We start from the raw sequence: 20,737 nt of genomic DNA, 5'->3' as shown, positions 1-20,737 counted from the left end.
CTGGAAATTTGAGCAGCTCGCTTGGCTCTCATATTCTGGACGTCCAGGTTGCGGGGGTCTCCGGTCAGAGTCCAGTCCGACAACTCCACGGTGGTGGCATACATCAACCACCAAGGGGGCACCCGGAGCCAGGCAGCCCATAGAGAGATAAATCACATATTGGCTGGGGCAGAGAGACACATGCCGTTTTTGTCGGCAGTCTATATTCCAGGGGTGGACAATTGGCGGGCAGACTACCTAAGTTGTGTTGCATCCAGGTTCAATGCCAAGGTGGGCAGCTTTGTGTCCAGGACCAGGGATCCACTTGCCGTGGGGACGGATGCATTGGTGATTCCCTGGGATCACTATTCCCTAATTTACGCTTTTCCTCCAATCCAGATGCTACCGCACCTGTTATGCAGGATACAGGAGGAATGAAAAACAGTAATTCTGGTGGCCCCACGGTGGCCCAGGCGGTCTTGGTACTCACAGATTGTGAGGATTGCGGTAGGGGACCCATTGCACCTCCCATTCGGTCCAGATCTGTTGTCCCAAGGTCCCATATACCATCCTTCTTTATGGTCGCTGTATTTGATGGTATGGCTATTGAGACCAGGGTACTAAGGCACCGTGGTATCAGAGGATCTGTCCTGTCTACTTTAATAAATGCTAGAAACCCAGTTTCTAGAAGTATTTACCATAGGGTCTGGAAGTTGCACATCTCATAGAGAAGATGGCACCCTCGCAAGTGAGAGGAGAAGATGGAACCCTCGCAAGTATACGATAGGGAGGGTCCTTGCTTTTCTTCAAACAGGAATTGATTTAAACTTAACCCTAGGGACCATTAAGGGACAAATTTTGGCCTTATCTGTTTTTTTTTCCAGAGGCAAATCACATCTCATTCTTTAGTACGAGCCTTTGTCAAAGGAGTGATGCATTTAAGACCGCCAATTAAGCCGCCCTTATGTCCCTGGGACTTAAACTTAGTACTTTCAGCTCTACAGAGTCAACCCTTTGAACCTATTAGGCGTATTCCTTTGATCCTATTAACTAGGAAATTGGTCTTTTTGGTGGCTATAACCTCATCCAGAAGGGTGTCAGAGTTGGCCGCCTTTTCTTGTGAAAAACCCTTTCTGTTTGTTCATCAGGACAAGGTGGTGATGCGGCCCCATCCAGATTTTTTACCCAAGGTGGTTTCCAGTTTTCACTTGAATCAGGATATCATTTTACCTTCCTTCTTTCCTAACCCCAAGTAAAAAAAGGAAAGATCGCTCCACTCACTGGATGTGTTGAGAGCTGTCAAGGTTTACTTAGATATGTCAGCCCTTTTCGGAAGTCTAACTCACTTTTTGTTCTTCCTGAGGGTCCTAAGAGAGGACAGGCAGCAACTAGTTCAACCATCTCTAGGTGGATTCGTCAGGTCATTGTCCAGACCTATGAGTTGAAACACAAGGTTCCACCTCGATATCTCAAGGCTCACTCTACCAGAGGAGTTAGTACGTCATGAGCAGTGCGCCAACAAGTGTCTATGGCTCAGGTTTGCAAAGTGGCCGCTTGGTCTTCGGTTCATACATTCACCAGGTTTTACCAATTGGATGTTAGGTCTCAAAAGGAGACTGTTTTTGGCCACAGCGTGCTGCAAACAGCTTTATAATTCTGGAGCCTAAAAAGGGGGATCTAGGAAGATTATATTCCTTCCCCTCAAAGGCATTGCTTTAGGACATCCCAGATAGTCATTACTATGGTGCTCTGTGTCCTGTGATGTACAATAAAGAAAAATGGATTTTTAAAACAGCCTATCTGTAAAATCCTTTTCTTGGAGTACATCACGGGACACAGAGGTCCCTCCCCTCTTTTTCTGGGATCTTCATTGCTTGCTACAAAACTAAAGGTACTTCCTGTATGGGAGGGGTTATATGGGAGGAACCTTCTTACTATTGGTTGACAGTGTCCAATCACCTAAAGGTAGCATATAACCCAGATAGTCATTACTATGGTGCTCTGTGTCCCGTGATGTACTCCAAGAAAAGGATTTTACAGGTAAGCTGTTTTAAAATCAATTTTTATTTATTATTAGGTATTTATTTTACCTACAGGTAAGCCTTATTATAGGACGACGTCCACCTAGTGACAAAACGCGTAGGGAGGAGAGACGTGCTGACGTCACCGCGATGTTCTCACGCTCCGTTTGCACAGGCCTGTTTGTAGCATTTGCCGGCCGGCATATACAATTTTTTGTGGAAACTTTTTTTAGCTTACCTGTGTTTAACAGATTTTTTACTAATAAAAACCATCTGGTTTTACCCACGGCAAATCTTTTAGCTTTTTCCCTATGGGCTTAATACTTACCCATTGATAGTACATTTGTGGCCATCTGTTGGAGTACAGACTCCCATAGAGTCTGCAGGAACGCCTGGCTAGACCGGTTATCGGAGGGGTCGGGAGGACCTAAAGGCCCAGGTGGGGTATAGGCCACTAACTCCTACAGCTTGTCCAGCTGCCATTGGAGGTGTGAGGAGGACCCAAAGGCCCAGGCCGGGTATAGGCCACAAGCTTCACAAGTGCTTCCAATTATAGAAGATCTGTCACAGGGTGTCCCTAATCTCACATTTCCCGGTGGAATTTTTTTTATGGAAAAGACTTTATGTAATCTACAATTTTGCAAAAAATATTATGAATTTTTTTCACAGGTTTATTTTTCACTGAATATCTGTTTATTATTGAGTTACCGGTTATTGGACCATTTTGTTCACTCAATGAGTTTTTTAGAAGTTTTTTTTTCACCGGACTTTATCTATTTGCACTGTTTTCTTTGCAGGTTAAATCACTATTATGCCCCATACACACGGTCGGATTTTCCGACAGGAAATGTTCGATGGGAGCTTGTTGTCGGAAATTCCGACTGTGTGTACGCTCCATCGGACACTTTCTATCGGAATTTCCGAAAAACAAAATTTGAGATCTGGATCTCAAATTTTCCGACAACAAAATCCGTTGTTTTAAATTCCGACGCACAAAGTTCCACGCATGCTCAGAATCAAGGAGAAGAGCCGCATTGGCTATTGAACTTCATTTTTCTCGGCTCGTCGTACGTGTTGTACATCACCGCGTTCTTGGCAATCGGAATTTCCGACAAGATTTGTGTGACCGTGTGTATGCAAGACAAGTTTGAGCCAACATCTGTCTGAAATAAATCCAGGATTTTGTTGTCGGAATGTGCGATCGTGTGTACGCGGCATTAGATGTGTTTATTTGACTGGCATATGTTTATTCACTTTACTGTGTATACTTTTTATCTTAGTAGCGCAGCTCCTTTTTTCTTTATCTTTGGTTTGGTGTGTATTTCACTTTGAGTTGCAGCTTTTCACATCTGATATTTTACTAGCGCAATTTTTTTCTTTTACTTATTATAGGCTTACCTGTAGGTAAAAATCACAAAGCGGGCTTTACTACCATTTCAACTAGCTGTGATAGATTTGTAACCCTTGTAATAACCACCGTATATATCTTGTTTGCCTTTGTTATATGTAATACCTGAGATTGAAGATCATTACGCTATGCTGGTGTTGTAGCATTGAAATGCCTGTCTTACTATCACTGGCAGAATTAAATAATAAAAAAATTTAAAAAGACAGTTGGTTTCAGATAAAATCAGAAGTATTGCAGAGAGAATGCCACCTACAAACAACCTCAGAGGGAGATCACTGCTAGGGTAACACTCACAGTTCAGTTCAAGGCACAGAGGCAATGGGTAAAAATGCATCAACAGCGTCTGTCTTCCAAGGCTAGAATGTGGCCTGGCCAGTCTGGTCCTAAAGGAGAGGCTACAGTACAGTATTGAGAGTCCCTAGTCGTCGCAAGTTTGCATCAAACCCAGAGAGATCTTAAATAGACTCTGCCACACCCAAAATTGCCACCAGAGTCACATGAGTGGCCAGCATCCAATCGGAATGTTGCCCCAGTGACTCAGGAAGCCATAGAGGAACCATGTTCCTCATGACTTCCTCTCTCTCTGCAATGCCACCTGCAGTGGAGACAGCAGATTGCACTTGCCTACATGCAGGTGATGTCAGAGGTTGATAGGGATGCAATGGGTGCAACCAGTGAAAGTGGGAAGCTGTCATATGTAGAAGTGGTAGAAATGCCACTTCTATACAGTACCTTGATGAAGTATTTATTTCATACCCCTTGACATTTTCCACATTTTGTCATGTTACAACCAAAAACGTAAATGTATTTTATTGGGATTTTATGTGATAGACCAACACAAAGTGACACATCATTGTGAATTGGAAGGAAAATCATAAATTTTTTTTTTTACAAATAAATATGTGAAAAGTGTGGGGGGCATTTGTATTCAGCCACCTTTACTCTGATACCCATAACTAAAATTCCATGGGACCAATAGCCTTCAGAAGTCAGCTAATTAGTAAATAGAATCCACCTGTATGTAATTTAATCTCAGTATTATTACAGCTGTTCTGTGAAGCCCTCAGAGGTTTTTTAGAGAACTTTAGTGAACAAACAGCATCACGAAGGCCAAGGAACACATCAGACAGGTCAATCCATCATCGGAAAATGGAAAGAGTATGGCACAACTGCAAACCTACCAAGACATGGCCGTCCACCTAAACTGACCGGCCGGGCAAGGAGAACATTCATCAGAGAAGCAGCCAAGAGGTCCATGGTAACTCTGGAGGAGCTGCAGAGATCCACAGCTCAAGTGGGAGAATCTGTCCACAGGACAACTATTAGTCGTGTTCTCCCCAAATCTGGCCCTTTATGGAAGAGTGACAAGAAGAAAGACATTGGTGAAAGAAAGTCATAAGAAGACCCATTTGCAGTTTGCGAGAAGCCATGTGGGGGACACAGCAAACATGTGGAAGAAGGTGCTCTGGTCAGATGAGACCAACATTGAACTTTTTGGGCTAAAATCAAAACGCTATGTGTGGTGGGAAAACTAACACTGCACATCACCCTGAACACACCATCCCCACCGTGAAACATGGTGGTGGCAGCATCATGGTGTGGGGATGCTTTTCTTCAGCAGGGACAGAGATGCTGGTCAGAGTTAATGGGAAGATGGATGGAGCCAAATACAGGACAATCTTAGAAGAAAACCTGTAATGCTGTGTACACATGGCCGGACTTCCCGACAGAAAAAGTCAGATGGGAGCTTTCGGTCGGACATTCCGACCGTGTGTATGCCCCATCGGAATTTTTCTGGTGGCATTTCCGACGGACTCAGATATAAAACATGTTCTAAATCTCTCCGTCGGAAATGCCGATGGAGTTTAGCTCCTTGGCAAGCCCAGCCATGTGTATGCGGCATTAGAGTCTGCAAAAAATTTGAGACTGGGGCGGAGGTTCACCTTCCAGCAGGACAACGACCCTAAACATACAGCCAGAGCTACAATGGAATGGTTTAGATCAAAGCATATTCATGTGTTAGAATGGCCCAGTCACAGTCCAGACCTAAATCCCATTGAGAATCTGTGGCAAGACTTGAAAATTGTTTTTCACAGACGCTCTAAATCCAATCTGACAGAGCTTGAGATATTTTGCAATGAAGAAGAATGGGCAGAAATGTCCCTCTCTAGATGTGCAAAGCTGGTAGAGACATCCCCAAAAAGACTTGCAGCTGTAATTGCAGAGAAAGGGGGCTCTACAAAGTATTGACTCAACTCCAGTCCTAAAGGCGCCTCAACAGGTCATGTTTTCTTAGATGAAATGGCTGTGGTAATTACTAAGGCAGTGAAACTGATCCAGTGACCTGTGCAAAATAATGGGAATCCTGAAAACATGACCTGTTGGGGCGCCTTAAGGATGGGAGTTGAGAAACACTGGTCTATCATATAAAATCCCAATAAAATACATTTACTTTTTTGGTTGTAAAATGACAAAATGTGGAAAATTTCAAGGGATTAAATACTTTTTCAAGGCACTGTATATGATGATCAGCTCCCGCTAAACAGAGGGGGGCAGATGGGAAAAAGTGTGAATGCCCGAATAGCCAATGTTTGGTCTGAAGCTAGGTTTGGACTGAATCAATGGCTCATCCCTAGTAAGGACTGATTAAAAGGTTTTGTTACATTTTACACTGTAGTGTTATATTCCAGTTCAGTTTTAGCTATACTAAAATATCCTTCCAAGACAACGAAGGTAATGGACAAGATTGCTGAATAAGGCCTGGGGAGCAGAAGGTAAAATCGGGCTTAAAGTAGAAGTTCACCTTTTGGGAACATGTTCCATATTCCACCCCATTTTACGGGCACACAGATCACTAACAGTGTGCAGGAGACCTGCATGGCAACACTTTATAATCAATGCACAATTTTTTTACCTGCAAAAATAAATAAATAAATATAAATAAATAAATAAATAAATAAATAAATAAATAAATAATGTGCATTTACCGTAAATGCCAAATTTACCATATGTAGGTAAATCTCTGACAGGGCGGTTGTACAGAGGTTGATTGGTAGATTGAATTCTGTACAACTAGCCTGCCTATACATGGATCAAAATTCTTCTGGTCCTTTTTCAACTTGCCTGAATTACAGTCCATGTATGGATGGTTTAAGGGCGACTTCCACAGGAAAAAATCATGATTTGCATATCAGTTTGGTTGCCTACTAATCATTTTGATGTGCAGTTTTCTTGATCAGTTCAGTTTAACCCCTTCAATACCGGGCATTCTCACCCCCTTCCTGCACAGGCCAATTTTCAGCACTGTCACACTTTGAATGACAATTGATTCAAGTGATTCAACACTGTACCCATTGACATTTGACAATTACATTTTATCATTTTTTTCACACAAATAGAGCTTTCTTTTCCGTAGTATTTAATCACTGCTAGGTTTTTTACTTTTTAGTAAAAAGAAAAAAAGACCAAAAATTTCAATAAAAAAAAAAAACAGTTTGTCTTACTTTATGTCAGTAAATTTTGTAAATAAGTAATTTTTCTCCTTAACTGATGTGCCCTGATGAGGCGGCACTGATGAGATGTCACTAATTTTACACACTGATAGGCGGCACTGATGGGCAGCACTGACTGGCATCACTAATGGGCACTGATTAGTGGCACTACTGGGCACTATTGGGGCTTTCCTGTAATCAGGGCACTGATAATCAATGTCCTGATTACCTGCCCCGGTCTCCCCTGTGAGGAGATACCACTGATCAGCTCTCCTTGCCACACACTCTGTCAGTGTGAGGCAAGGAGAGCCGATATATGGCACTTCCACATTTACATGTGACCAGCTGTGAGACGCCATCATATGACAGACCCACCCAGAATGAGAGCCACACCACTCTTCCGTCATTTGGCGGTGGGTGGGGGGCAAGCGGTTAAAGTGTCATTAAACCTAGACTATGAAAAACTCATTACATGCTGTAGAACAGAGTATTCGTTTGGTGTAGAGTGAAGTATACCTATTTGATCCTGCCTTCAGCTGTCCCTCCCATCTTCTCTGTGCCCCATCACAGCCTGAGATTGTGTAGACCAGCTGTTGTCATCTACTGAGCATGTTCCAGTTTCCTTCTAAGAGCAAGTTTGAGTCTAATGCCTCGTACACACAGTCGGATTTTCCAACAGAAAATGTTCGATAGGAGCTTGTTGTTGGAAATTCTGACTGTGTGTAGGTTCCATCGGACATTTTCTGTCGAAATTTCCGTCAAAATTTGAGATCTGGCTCTCAAATTTTCCAACAACAAAATCTGTTGTCGGAAAATCCGATCGTGTGTACACAATTCCGACGCACAAAGTTCCACGCATGCTCGTAATCAAGGAGAAGAGCAGCACTGGCTATTGAACTTCAATTTTCTCGGCTCGTCGTACATGTTGTATGTCACCGCGTTCTTGACGTTCGGAATTTCAGACAACATTGTGTGACCGTGTATGCAAGACAAGCTTGAGCCAACATCCGTTGGAAAAAATCCCATGGATTTTGTTGTCGGAATGTGCGATCGTGTGTACAGGGCATTAGTGTAATAACTCTGAACCTTGGAGTACACCACTAATAACACTGAACCTTGGGGAACACCACTAATGACACTGAACCTTGGGGAACACCACTAATAACACTGAACCTTGGGGTACATCATTAATATCACTGGACCTTGGGGAACACCACTAATAACACTGAACCTTGGGGAACACCACTAATAACACTGAACCTTGGGGTACATCATTAATAACACTGGACCTTGGGGAACACCACTAATAACACTGAACCTTGGGGAACACCACTAATAACACTGAACCTTGGGGTACATAATTAATATCACTGGACCTTGGGGAACACCACTAATGACACTGAACCTTGGGGAACACCACTAATAACACTGAACCTTGGGGTACATCATTAATATCACTGGACCTTGGGGAACACCACTAATAACACTGAACCTTGGGGAACACCACTAATGACACTGAACCTTGGGGAACACCACTAATAACACTGAACCTTGGGGTACATCATTAATATCACTGGACCTTGGGGAACACCACTAATAACACTGAACCCTGGAGTACACCACTAATAACACTGAACCTTGGGGAACACCACTAATAACACTGAACCTTGGGGTACATCATTAATATCACTGGACCTTGGGGAACACCACTAATGACACTGAACCTTGGGGAACACCACTAATAACACTGAACCTTGGGGTACATCATTAATAACACTGGACCTTGGGGAACACCACTAATAACACTGAACCTTGGGGAACACCACTAATAACACTGAACCTTGGGGTACATCATTAATATCACTGGACCTTGGGGAACACCACTAATGACACTGAACCTTGGGGAACACCACTAATAACACTGAACCTTGGGGTACATCATTAATATCACTGGACCTTGGGGAACACCACTAATAACACTGAACCTTGGGGAACACCACTAATGACACTGAACCTTGGGGAACACCACTAATAACACTGAACCTTGGGGTACATCATTAATATCACTGGACCTTGGGGAACACCACTAATAACACTGAACCCTGGAGTACACCACTAATAACACTGAACCTTGGGGAACACCACTAATAACACTGAACCTTGGGGTACATCATTAATATCACTGGACCTTGGGGAACACCACTAATAACACTGAACCTTGGGGTACATCATTAATATCACTGAACCTTGGGGAACACCACTAATAACACTGAACCTTGGGGTACATCATTAATAACACTGGACCTTGGGGAACACCACTAATAACACTGAACCTTGGGGAACACCACTAATAACACTGAACCTTGGGGTACATAATTAATATCACTGGACCTTGGGGAACACCACTAATGACACTGAACCTTGGGGAACACCACTAATAACACTGAACCTTGGGGTACATCATTAATATCACTGGACCTTGGGGAACACCACTAATAACACTGAACCTTGGGGAACACCACTAATGACACTGAACCTTGGGGAACACCACTAATAACACTGAACCTTGGGGTACATCATTAATATCACTGGACCTTGGGGAACACCACTAATAACACTGAACCCTGGAGTACACCACTAATAACACTGAACCTTGGGGAACACCACTAATAACACTGAACCTTGGGGTACATCATTAATATCACTGGACCTTGGGGAACACCACTAATGACACTGAACCTTGGGGAACACCACTAATAACACTGAACCTTGGGGTACATCATTAATAACACTGGACCTTGGGGAACACCACTAATAACACTGAACCTTGGGGAACACCACTAATAACACTGAACCTTGGGGTACATCATTAATATCACTGGACCTTGGGGAACACCACTAATGACACTGAACCTTGGGGAACACCACTAATAACACTGAACCTTGGGGTACATCATTAATATCACTGGACCTTGGGGAACACCACTAATAACACTGAACCTTGTGGAACACCACTAATGACACTGAACCTTGGGGAACACCACTAATAACACTGAACCTTGGGGTACATCATTAATATCACTGGACCTTGGGGAACACCACTAATAACACTGAACCCTGGAGTACACCACTAATAACACTGAACCTTGGGGAACACCACTAATAACACTGAACCTTGGGGTACATCATTAATATCACTGGACCTTGGGGAACACCACTAATGACACTGAACCTTGGGATACACCACTAATAACACTGAACCTTGGGGTACATCATTAATAACACTGGACCTTGGGGAACACCACTAATAACACTGAACCTTGGGGAACACCACTAATAACACTGAACCTTGGGGTACATCATTAATAACACTGGACCTTGGGGAACACCACTAATAACACTGAACCTTAGGGAACACCACTAATAACACTGAACCTTGGGGTACATCATTAATATCACTGGACCTTGGGGAATACCACTAATAACACTGAACCTTGGGGAACACCACTAATAACACTGAACTTGGGGTACATCATTAATATCACTGGACCTTGGGGAACACCACTAATAACACTAAACCTTGGGGTACATCATTAATATCACTGGACCTTGGGGAACACCACTAATAACACTGAACCTTGGGGTACATCATTAATAACACTGGACCTTGGGGAACACCACTAATAACACTGAACCTTGGGGAACACCACTAATAACACTGAACTTGGGGTACACCACTAATAACACTGAACCTTGGGGTACATCATTAATAACACTGGACCTTGGGGAACACCACTAATAACACTGAACCTTGGGGAACACCACTAATAACACTGAACTTGGGGTACACCACTAATAACACTGAACCTTGGGGTACATCATTAATATCAATGAACCTTGGGGAACACACACTGGTAATTTTTATCTCTTATCTGCAGATCAATGAAGGAAAGCTGTCCAGTCACAAGGAAATGTGTGAGACCGGTGAAGACCCGTATCCCATCTACTCTGCTGTGAGAAAGCATGAAATGCATGAAAACAAATCAGGTGATTTTACTAGAACGGCATTCTTAACCACTTCAATACCGGGCACTTAGACACCTTCCTGCCCAGACCAATTTTCAGCTTTCAGTGCTGTCGCAGTTTGAATGACAATTTCGCGGTCATCCAACACTGTACCAAAACTAAATTTTTATCATTTTGTTCCCACAAATAGAGCTTTCTTTTGGTGGTATTTGATCACCTCTGCGGTTTTTATTTTTTGCGAAACAGATAAAAAAAGACCGAAAAAAATAAAAGTTTTGCTTTTGTTTTTGTTTAAAAATTTTGTAAATAAGTAAGTTTTCTCTTTCACTGATGGGCACTGATAAGGCGGCACTGACGGGCACTGATAAGGCGGCAGTGATGAGGTGGCACCAATGAGCAGGCACTGACGGGCACTGACGATGGGCACTGATATGCGGCACTGATGGGCACTGGTAGGCGGCACTGATGGGTGGCACTGATATGCAGCACTGATGGGCATTGATAGGCGTCACTGATGGGCACTTATGGGTGGCACTGGGTGGCACTGGTGGGCACTGATGGGCACTGTTAGCCGACACTTATGGGCACTGAAAGGCTGCACAGATGGGTTCTTATGGGTGGCACTGATGGGCACTGATAGGCGGCACTGCTGGGCACTGCTGGGCACTGATAGGCGGCCCTGATGGGCACTGATACGTGGCACTGATGGACACTGATGGGCACTGATACGTGGCACTGATGGGCACTGATGGGCATCCCTGGTGGCACTGGCAGTGGTAGGCATGGGAGTGGGCACTGATTGGCAGCTGCCTGGGCATTGATTGGCAGCTGCCTTTGCACAGATCAGTATTTCCTGGGGGTCTAGGGGGCATACCTGGTGGTCCAGTGTGGCTGGTTTCCCTGGTGGTCCTGGGCGGCTTCCCTGGTGGTCCTGGGTGGGATCCGAGGGGGGGCTGTGCTGATAAACAATCAGCACAGACCCCCCCTGTCAGGAGAGCAGCCGATTGGCTCTGCTCTACTCGCATCTGTCAGACGCGAGTGAGGAAAAGCCGATCACCGGCTCTTCCTATTTACATTGTGATCAGCCGTGATTGGACACAGCTGATCACGTGGTAAAGAGTCTCCGTCAGAGACTCTTTACCTAGATCAGTGTTGCGGGGTGTCAGACTGACACCCCGCAACAACGATCGCCGCGATGCGCGCCCCCGGGGGCACGCAGCAGCTCAATATCCTGCGGACGTCATGTGACGTCCAGTCAGGATATTGAAACCACTTTGCCGCCGTCATTCTGCTATATGGCGGGCGGCAAGTGGTTAACATTTCCTTACCATATGGCATGTGATTCCTATATGATGAGGAATAATGAAAACTAAAATTTGGGCTTGATGAATGTGTAATATATCCACGCCACGGATGTGGGATCTAGTTGGTTTGGATCAGCAGCTGTACACATATATCACAATATATGTGAAAATCAATGTCTATATAATAAAGACCGCACTGAAAAAAAGTTAAATATGTGCAAAAAAAAAAATAAACCTTTAAGTTCTTCTACATATTTGTGGTTCTAAAAAAAAAATGTAATTGAAATAAGCATATATTGTTTGGTTTGCGCAAAAGTTATAGCGTCTACAAAATAGGAGATATATTTTTGGCATTTTTATTAATATTATTATTTTTTTTTACTAGTATTGGCGGTGATCTGTGATTTTTAGCAGGACTGCGACATTGCGACAGACAGATCAGACACTTGACACTATTTTGGGACCAGTGACATTTATACAATGATCAGAGCTAAAAATAGTCACCAATTACTGTATAAATGTCACTGGCAGGGAAGGGGTTAACACTAGGGGGCAATAAAGGGGTTAAATGTGTTCCCTAGTGTGTGTTTCTAATTGTGGGGAGGTGTGACTGACTGGGGGAGGAGACCGTTTGCTGTTCCTAATTACTAGGAATAGCAGATCTGTCTCTACTCCTCTGGCTGAATGGAGATCTGTCTGTTTACATTGACAGATCTCTGTTCTGTCCTTCTCAGGAGCAATCGCGGGTCACCGGCGGCCATGCTCATTGGCTCCTACGTCACGCCCCGCCCCTTATACCCTTAACGCACCCGCCATACAGCTACAGTGATTAGAGCAGAAGTGTCATACTGTCACCATCAAATGTTAGCGGGAAATTAATAAAGTGACAATGCAACCAATAAAACAAATAAATGATTATTTTAAAATATGTGCAAAGAAATTCACCAGGATACTGTATACATCTACTCACCATTTGTTATTGCAGTGGATATTTAGGCAGGGTTACTCCCAAAAATAGTCATCTTGGCTAATTGTTAGAGATCAATTGGTTTCATCCTAAGTCTGGCCTTGTTGCACTTTTCTCTTCTACCACTAGGTGGCCGGGTACCTGGTGGTACTAGATACAAGAAGGGCAATGCAAGGTCAGATTATGGGTATATAGGGTGTCTCAGCCAATGGGCAGGGGTTTTGTTGGATCTCTTGGCCTGCTGGGAGAGCCTATATATTCAGGCGGAGTCAAGTGATCAGTGTTCTGTGTCACCTGGATGGCTGTCTGGGTTGACATGTGTTGTATTGACCCGGGCTGCTAGACCGGAGTTTGGGCCTATCCCGGGCAAATCTGGCTTCTAAGCTGTCTAAGGGCCTATCCAGAAGCAAGAGAGCAGCGCAGGGTTGGGATCGTGCCTTGCAGCAGACCAGAAGTGACGGTTCTGCCGGCCGGAGAACCTGTCATGGTCGGAGGTAGAATGGAAGCTGTCGCCACTAAGGGACCATCCACCTTATTACCAGGGACCACAGTGTGTAGCTCAAGCAAGTACCAGAGCAGTATTCTCACCAACCGGAAACGGTGAAGAATCTGAAAACTTCAGCAGGTATCAAGCCAGGAACCCAACCAGCGGAGGTGACGCTTGTAGAGCAGCCTTGTGTGTCAAGCCAGGGACCGAGCAGGCCAGTGGGGTGAAGCTTGAGAAGTACCTTGGGTGCCAAGCTAGGGACCCAGCAGAGAGGTGGGGGTGACGCTTGAGGAAGATACTACAGTGAAGATTGGAGGAGCTCAAGGGATTCAGTGACAGTGAATCAGTGAGTCTAGTGATAGAGACTGGGAGCTCAGTGGGCTGAAGAATTACAAGGAGTGATTGTAGTGAAAGTGAAAGAACTGTTACATTTGTTTTAGAAACTGTTAAAGACTGTTGCCATAGGAGACAGCATTCCTGCATGTGCACAAGAGGCGCCTTGCTGGATGCCTTTCCCTGTATGGCTGTCCACCTATTGAAGTCTTGGAGACTGTCAATTTAACTTGCAACTACCTAAGGGTGACCTGGCCCTAACCCTCTCTCCCCCAAAATTTTTAAGAGAATTAAACTCTCTTTTGCATTCAAGAAGTGTCTGGCGCCCAAATACTTTAATTATTTTGTACCCACTATGCCTCACAACTGACTGTATACAGAAGGATGTCAGCTGTCTCTGGCCCTGGAAGTTCTTATTAGACTGAGGCCTGGGACCTTGCTACATATATATAGTGTTAGGATCCGAAGGGTTAAACAGGCAGCTGTGAGACAGTTTAGTCAACTTAAAAATGGCTTTATTCAGCAGAACGCCAAAACAAGCAGAAGAAACGACGGGCTTGTCTTGCAATTGTCGTGCACATATCCGAAAAAGTTCAGTCTCTGCAGCCACAGGCTGGTGTGCACAGTACACAGCTCTAACCCGAGCAACAGCACAATCCAGCAAAGGACCTTTTCACACACCGTGCTGCTGTGTCTCTCACCCCTACTCAAACATCTCTCCCAGCAGGATCATCTCAGAGGCAACAGGCGTCCTTCCAGCATCAAGCTCTGATAGCAACACACCAATTCCTCTCTCACCAGGTGCCTAATAAGCAGACCTAAAAGGGAAGTACTTGCCCTGTTTTATTAACCCTCTCCAGGCTGACTCTTCACAATATATACACACAGTATCCCAGTGAATTTATTTGCACATATTGTAAAATAATCACTCATTTGTTTTATTTTATTGGTTGCATTGCCACTTTATCAAAACTTGAAGGTTTCATAATAATTTTTTACATGTTTTGCACATATTTAAGTTTTTTCAGTGCGGTCTTTATTACATTGACATTAAAATTTGGTCTTGGGCTGCACATTATCCCTCTGCATCTATATGATTCTTCCGTATACTTCTTCCGTATACTTCTTCTGTATACTTCTTCCATATACTACTTCCATATCAACTTCAGCTCCGGAAAGTGATACCCTCTTCATGACCGGAGTATTTTTTGCTGTTCAGCACTGCACTTTTTTAACTGGTAATTGTGCTGTCATGCAACACTGTACCCAAACAAAATTTTATTTTTTTCACACAAATAGAGCTTTCTTTTGGTGGTATTTAATCATCTCTGGGTTTTTTATTTTTTATCATGTAAACAAAAAAAGACCGAAAATTATGAAAAAAGAAAAAAAAAAATTTTACTTTCTGCTATAAAACATATCTCTCTCAAAATGTTTTAAAAAATAACATTTCTTCATATAAGGAAATGATTGCCAACAGCTGCACATCCAATAAACCTTTTTATTTCTTCATATGACAAGTTGGTTGACAGATGGAGCGGGGGACAAAGAGGTAGACTTGTTTCACACAAAAGTTAATGCTTACTCGTTACCTATTGGAACCAGTCATCACAATCACCTATATACTACTCTAATGTGTCATCATTAGGTTACAGGTGAACTAACCAATTTACCAATTTAAAGAAAAAACACAGCTGCAGTACATGGTACATACACTCACACCGTATTTGAGGAGTTCAGTCCAGATCCACTGCCAGAAAGATTCTGATCCACCAATGGAGTTCAGATCAAACTCGACACATCATTCAAAATCATTGTATAGTAGCAACAACATATTCAAACTAATATGAAAAAACATGTATATGTGTGTGTATGTATGCATGTGTGTATATATATATATATATGGGTGCCTCCATGTGAGGAGACATCTAGGAGCATGGCTGCTCATCCCTGATGTTGAATATAAAGGATTTGCGTTTGTAAGGACACTTAACGTTTGTGGCGATACCTCACGTGTGGTTTGAACACCGTTTTACATATGCCAGTGTAACTTACGTATGCGTTCGCTTCTGTGCGTGAGCTTGCGGGGACGGGGGCGCTTACATTTTTAAAAATTTTTTTTTTTTTTATTTATTTATTTTACAGTTTCCCCATTTTTTGGGTCACTTTTATTCCTATTACAAGGAATGTAAACGCTGTTATACAAGCTGTACACTCACTACCTTACATTGTAGCAAAGTGTCATTTCTTCAGTGTTGTCACATGAAAAGATAGAAGAAAATATTTACAAAAATGTGACTGAGGGGTGTACTTACTTTTGTGAGATACTGTGTATTAAGCACAATAACATTGTAAAAAGTATATAGTAAGGACTATGGAAATAGAAAAATAAATTACAATTTATTTAACAATTAAATCCCTAACAGGGTTGGCAGCAGGATTAATAGTGTGACATAGACACACAACATTTATTTTCCCCAAATATAACTGAGACTTATACAGTTAACATTGTATGAATTTATGATGAATTTGATCATTTACTGTCCACTTGTATCACAACCTGGATACCGAACACCAATCATTTAACCTATCAGACAACTAGGTCTGCACTTATCAGACCATCCTCTCTTACTTCTTCTGCAGCACAATAAGAGGGGTCGAGTCTATCTACAATATATTTAACGTCACAAAAGTAAGTACACCCCTCACATTTTTGTAAATATTTTCTTCTATCTTTTCATGTGACAACACTGAAGAAATGACACTTGTCTACAATGTAAAGTAGTGAGTGTACAGCTTGTATAACAGTGTAAATTTGCTGTCCCCTCAAAATAACTCAACACACAGCCATTAATGTCTAAACCGCTGGCAACAAAAGTGAGTACACCCCTAACTGAAAATGTCCAAATTGGGCCCAAAGTGTCAATATTTTGTGTGGCCACCATTATTTTCCAGCACTGCCTTAACCCTCTTGGGCATGGAGGTCACCAGAGCTTCACAGGTTGTCACTGGAGTCCTCTTCCCCTCCTCCATGATGACATCACAGAGCTGGTGGATGTTAGAGACCTTGCACTCCTCCACCTTCCATTTGAGGATGCCCCACAGATGATCAATAGGGTTTAGGTCTGGGGACATGCTTGGCCAGTCCATCACCTTTACCCTCAGCTTCTTTAGCAAGGCAGTGGTGGTCTGGGAGGTGTGTTTGGGGTGGTTATCATGTTGGAATACTGCCCTGCAGCCCAGTCTTTGAAGGGAGGGGATCATGCTCTGCTTCAGTATATCACAGTACATGTTGGCATTCATGGTTCCCTCAATGATCTGTAGCTCCCCAGTGCCGGCAGCACTTGAGCAGCCCCAGACCATGACACTCCCACCACCATGCTTGACTGTAGGCAAGACACCCACTTGTCTTTGTCCTCCTCACCTGGTTGTTGCCACACACGCTTGTCACCATCTGAACCAAGTAAGTTTATCTTGGTCTCATCAGACCACAGGACATGGTCTGTTCAATTGCTTGGTAACACAAATTGCTAATCAGCCAATCACATGGCATCAACTCAATGAATTTAGGCCTCTAGATGTGGTGAAGACGACCTGCTGAAATTTAAACCAAGCATCAGAATGGGGAAGAATAGGGATGGACGTGACTTTGCATGGGACATGTTGTTGGTGACAGACAAGCTGGTCTGTGTATTTCTGGGATTTTTCATTGAACCTTAAATAAGATGGGCTACAGCAGCAGAAGACCACCCCAGTTGCCACTCCTGTCAGCTAAGAACAGGAAAATCTGAGGCTACAATTGGCACAGGATCACCAAAATTGGACAATTGAAGATTGGAAAAACGTTGCCTGGTCTGATGAGTCGGGATTTCAGCTGCGACATTCAGATGGTCGGGTTAGAATTTGGCGCAAACAACATGAAAGAATGGCTGCACCTTTGGGATGTGTGTTGGAATGGTAGATTGGCATCCTGGATGGGCAGCTGACGAATCTGCTGCAACTGCGTGATGCTATCATGTCACTATGGAGCAAAATCTCTGAGGAACATTTCCAACACCTTGTTGAATCTATGCCACCAAGAATTAAGGCAAAAGGGGTCCAACCCGCTACTATCAAGGTGTACCTAATAAAATGGCCAGTCAGTGTATTTATATATAGGTAAATCACATTCAGGTGTAAGATGGAAATTGTTCAAAGTAATGATCAAACTATATATTACCCAGGAATTTATTGGTGCTGAATGAAGAGCCACACCCTAGTAGGACCTTCCATGAATCATCTCAGACCAAGAAAGCGTAAAATATGAGAGCGTACTGATAAAGGCTGATCTATCTTCTTAAGAGGGGAGGAAAGTGATAGGGATGATTCAAAATGGAGATGAAGAGATCACAATCTCTTTTCTCTATTAAATACCCTTTTTGTTTTTTTAGTTTCCCAGAATTCTCTGATCTAGGGACTAGCCTATAGGGAGTAGTTTTAAATATTTACTCACATCGGACTGGGAAGTGTTAAATCCGATTTAGGGGTCTTCAAACAAGACATTTAGATGAGATAGTGAGTTCAGTTCATAAGATAAGAAGGTGCTTTTTATTCACTGCAGTGGAGAGACATAACACACTGATATTCAGCACTACCAGGCCGAATGAAGAAGGAAGTGTCTCTGACTTAAAAACATCAAGTTTAACAATATTTACTTTATATATAACTCAACATTATCTGACCCCTATAATTCTACTCAGGAGTAAGATTACCTATTAACTGACTATTTGCACAGGCAGTGGTTTCACTTGTTCACCAGATGGCGCTCTAAGACTGGGAATCTCTATATTAGGTCTTCTGGGAATAAAATTGGATTTTATTAAATTCCCTCCTAGATGGGATATAATATGTTTTATTGGTGGGTTATGTTAACTATGTCATTGTGAAAGGAAAAGGAGAACATTGGGACTTTAACCGATTGCCGACCAGCCGCCGCAGTTTTACTGTCTCAGAATGGCACGGCTGGGCGAAATGACCTTACATCGCTTCGCCTTTTGGGCACTAGGGAGCGTGTGCCAGGAGCCGATGTGAGTGCCCAGTGGGCGTGATGACCGCCAGGCCGCGAACGCTCGTGACAGAGTGTGTGTGTGTAAACACAGATCCCGGTTCTCTGAGGGGAGTAGTGACTGATTGTGTGTTCATACAAAGTATGACCACCGATCTCTCTCTCTCTCTAATAACAATAATAAGAGTACTTTCACATTGCTAGCGCCCGGCGTCAGCAGTAAAGCCATTTTACCGTCGGTTTTAGCAGTGCTATTCGACCACTAGCGGGGAGGTTTTAACCCCTGCTAGCTAGCGGCCGAAAAAGGGTTAAATCCGCCCACAAAAAAAGACGCGGAGGCGCTTTGCCGGTATTCACCGCTCCTACAGCGCTGCAAAGAAGCTGCTGACAGGACTTTTTGTGACGCCCTGCCAGTGTGAAAGCACTGTGGCTTTCACACTGGGATTGCAGCTGAGACTTTTTTAAGGCACTTTACAGGCGCTATTTTTAACGCTAAAGCTTCTAAAAAATACCTCAGTGTGAAAGGGGTCTAAAAATGCCATAAATCTATCCCTTATTTTGTAGACGCTATTACTTTTGCACAAACCAATCAATATACGCTTATTGCGATTTTTTTTTTACCAAAAATATATAGTAGAATACATATCGGCCTAATCTGAGGAAAAAAAACGTTTTTTTGATAAAAAAATGTGGGATATTTATTATAGTAAAAAGTAAAAGATATAGGGGGTTATTTACGAAAGGAAAATCCACTTTGCACTACAAGTGCAAAGTGCACTTGAAATTGCACTGAAAGTGCACTTGGAAGTGCAGTCACTGGAGATCCGAGGGGGACATGCAAGGAAAATAAAAAACAGCATTTTAGCTTGCATATGATTGGATGATAAAATCAGCAGAGCTTCCCCTCATTTCAGATTTTCTCCTCAGATTTACAGCAACTGAACTTCCAAGTGTACATTCAGTGTAATTTCATGTGCACTTTGCACTTGTAGTTTGCACTTGTACTGCAAAGTGGATTTGCCTTTCGTAAATAACCCCCATTGTGTTTTTTTTTTAAATTGTTGCTTTTCTTTTGCTTACAGTGCAAAAAATAAAAACCGCAGAGGTGATCAAATACCACCAAAAGAAAGCTCTATTTGTGGGAAAAAAAGGACATCAATTTTATTTGGGTACAGCGCCGCACGACCGCGCAATTGTCAGTTAAAGTGCTGCAGTGCCGAATCGCAAAAAAATGGTCCAGTCATTAAGGAGCCAAATCTTCCGGGGCTGAAGTAGTTAAATGAGGCGGTGACCTGGTAAGGTCAGTTGCCTCCATCCCTATCTAAATGAGAAAAAGGGGACAAGGAATTGGGACTTTAGATGAAGCAGGCAGGATAAGAAATGATGTCCTTGTACTTATAAGGGTGTACAATTCTATTCTCTGTAGTGTTCAATATTATATGAAATACCAGTTTGTAGTGTACTATCATCTTAATCATGTATCATTGGTTGAAGGTGTGTGATCTCATCCAGCGATCCATGTTAAGGTATTAATTATTACTTCACAAAGGATGTTTGTTTATATTTTGCACCGTTTTCCATCTTCTGAAAACATATCAATTACGAAACACACTTCTGATCATAAAAGAGGTGGTAGTTGCGCTGTGATAAAGGGGAAAAAAGGGATAGGGGAGGGGC

The 20,737-nt window shown here is 43.0% G+C and overlaps 1 protein-coding gene across 1 annotated transcript in view; it reads left to right on the top strand.

Annotated features, from left to right (window-relative positions):
• Nucleotides 1-20,737, top strand: part of LOC141123548 (cytosolic phospholipase A2 gamma-like) — a 201,096-nt gene that overhangs the window by 71,016 nt on the left and 109,343 nt on the right. The window contains exon 6 of the mRNA XM_073612062.1: nucleotides 10,838-10,946. Coding sequence (XP_073468163.1) covers nucleotides 10,838-10,946 — 109 coding nt within the window. The remainder of the gene's footprint in view (nucleotides 1-10,837; nucleotides 10,947-20,737) is intronic.

This window comes from Aquarana catesbeiana, linkage group LG01 (genome assembly GCF_042186555.1).
Source record: "Aquarana catesbeiana isolate 2022-GZ linkage group LG01, ASM4218655v1, whole genome shotgun sequence".
In the NCBI taxonomy this organism is placed as follows: domain Eukaryota; kingdom Metazoa; phylum Chordata; class Amphibia; order Anura; family Ranidae; genus Aquarana; species Aquarana catesbeiana.
This window is presented reverse-complemented; position numbering and strand designations above follow the sequence as displayed.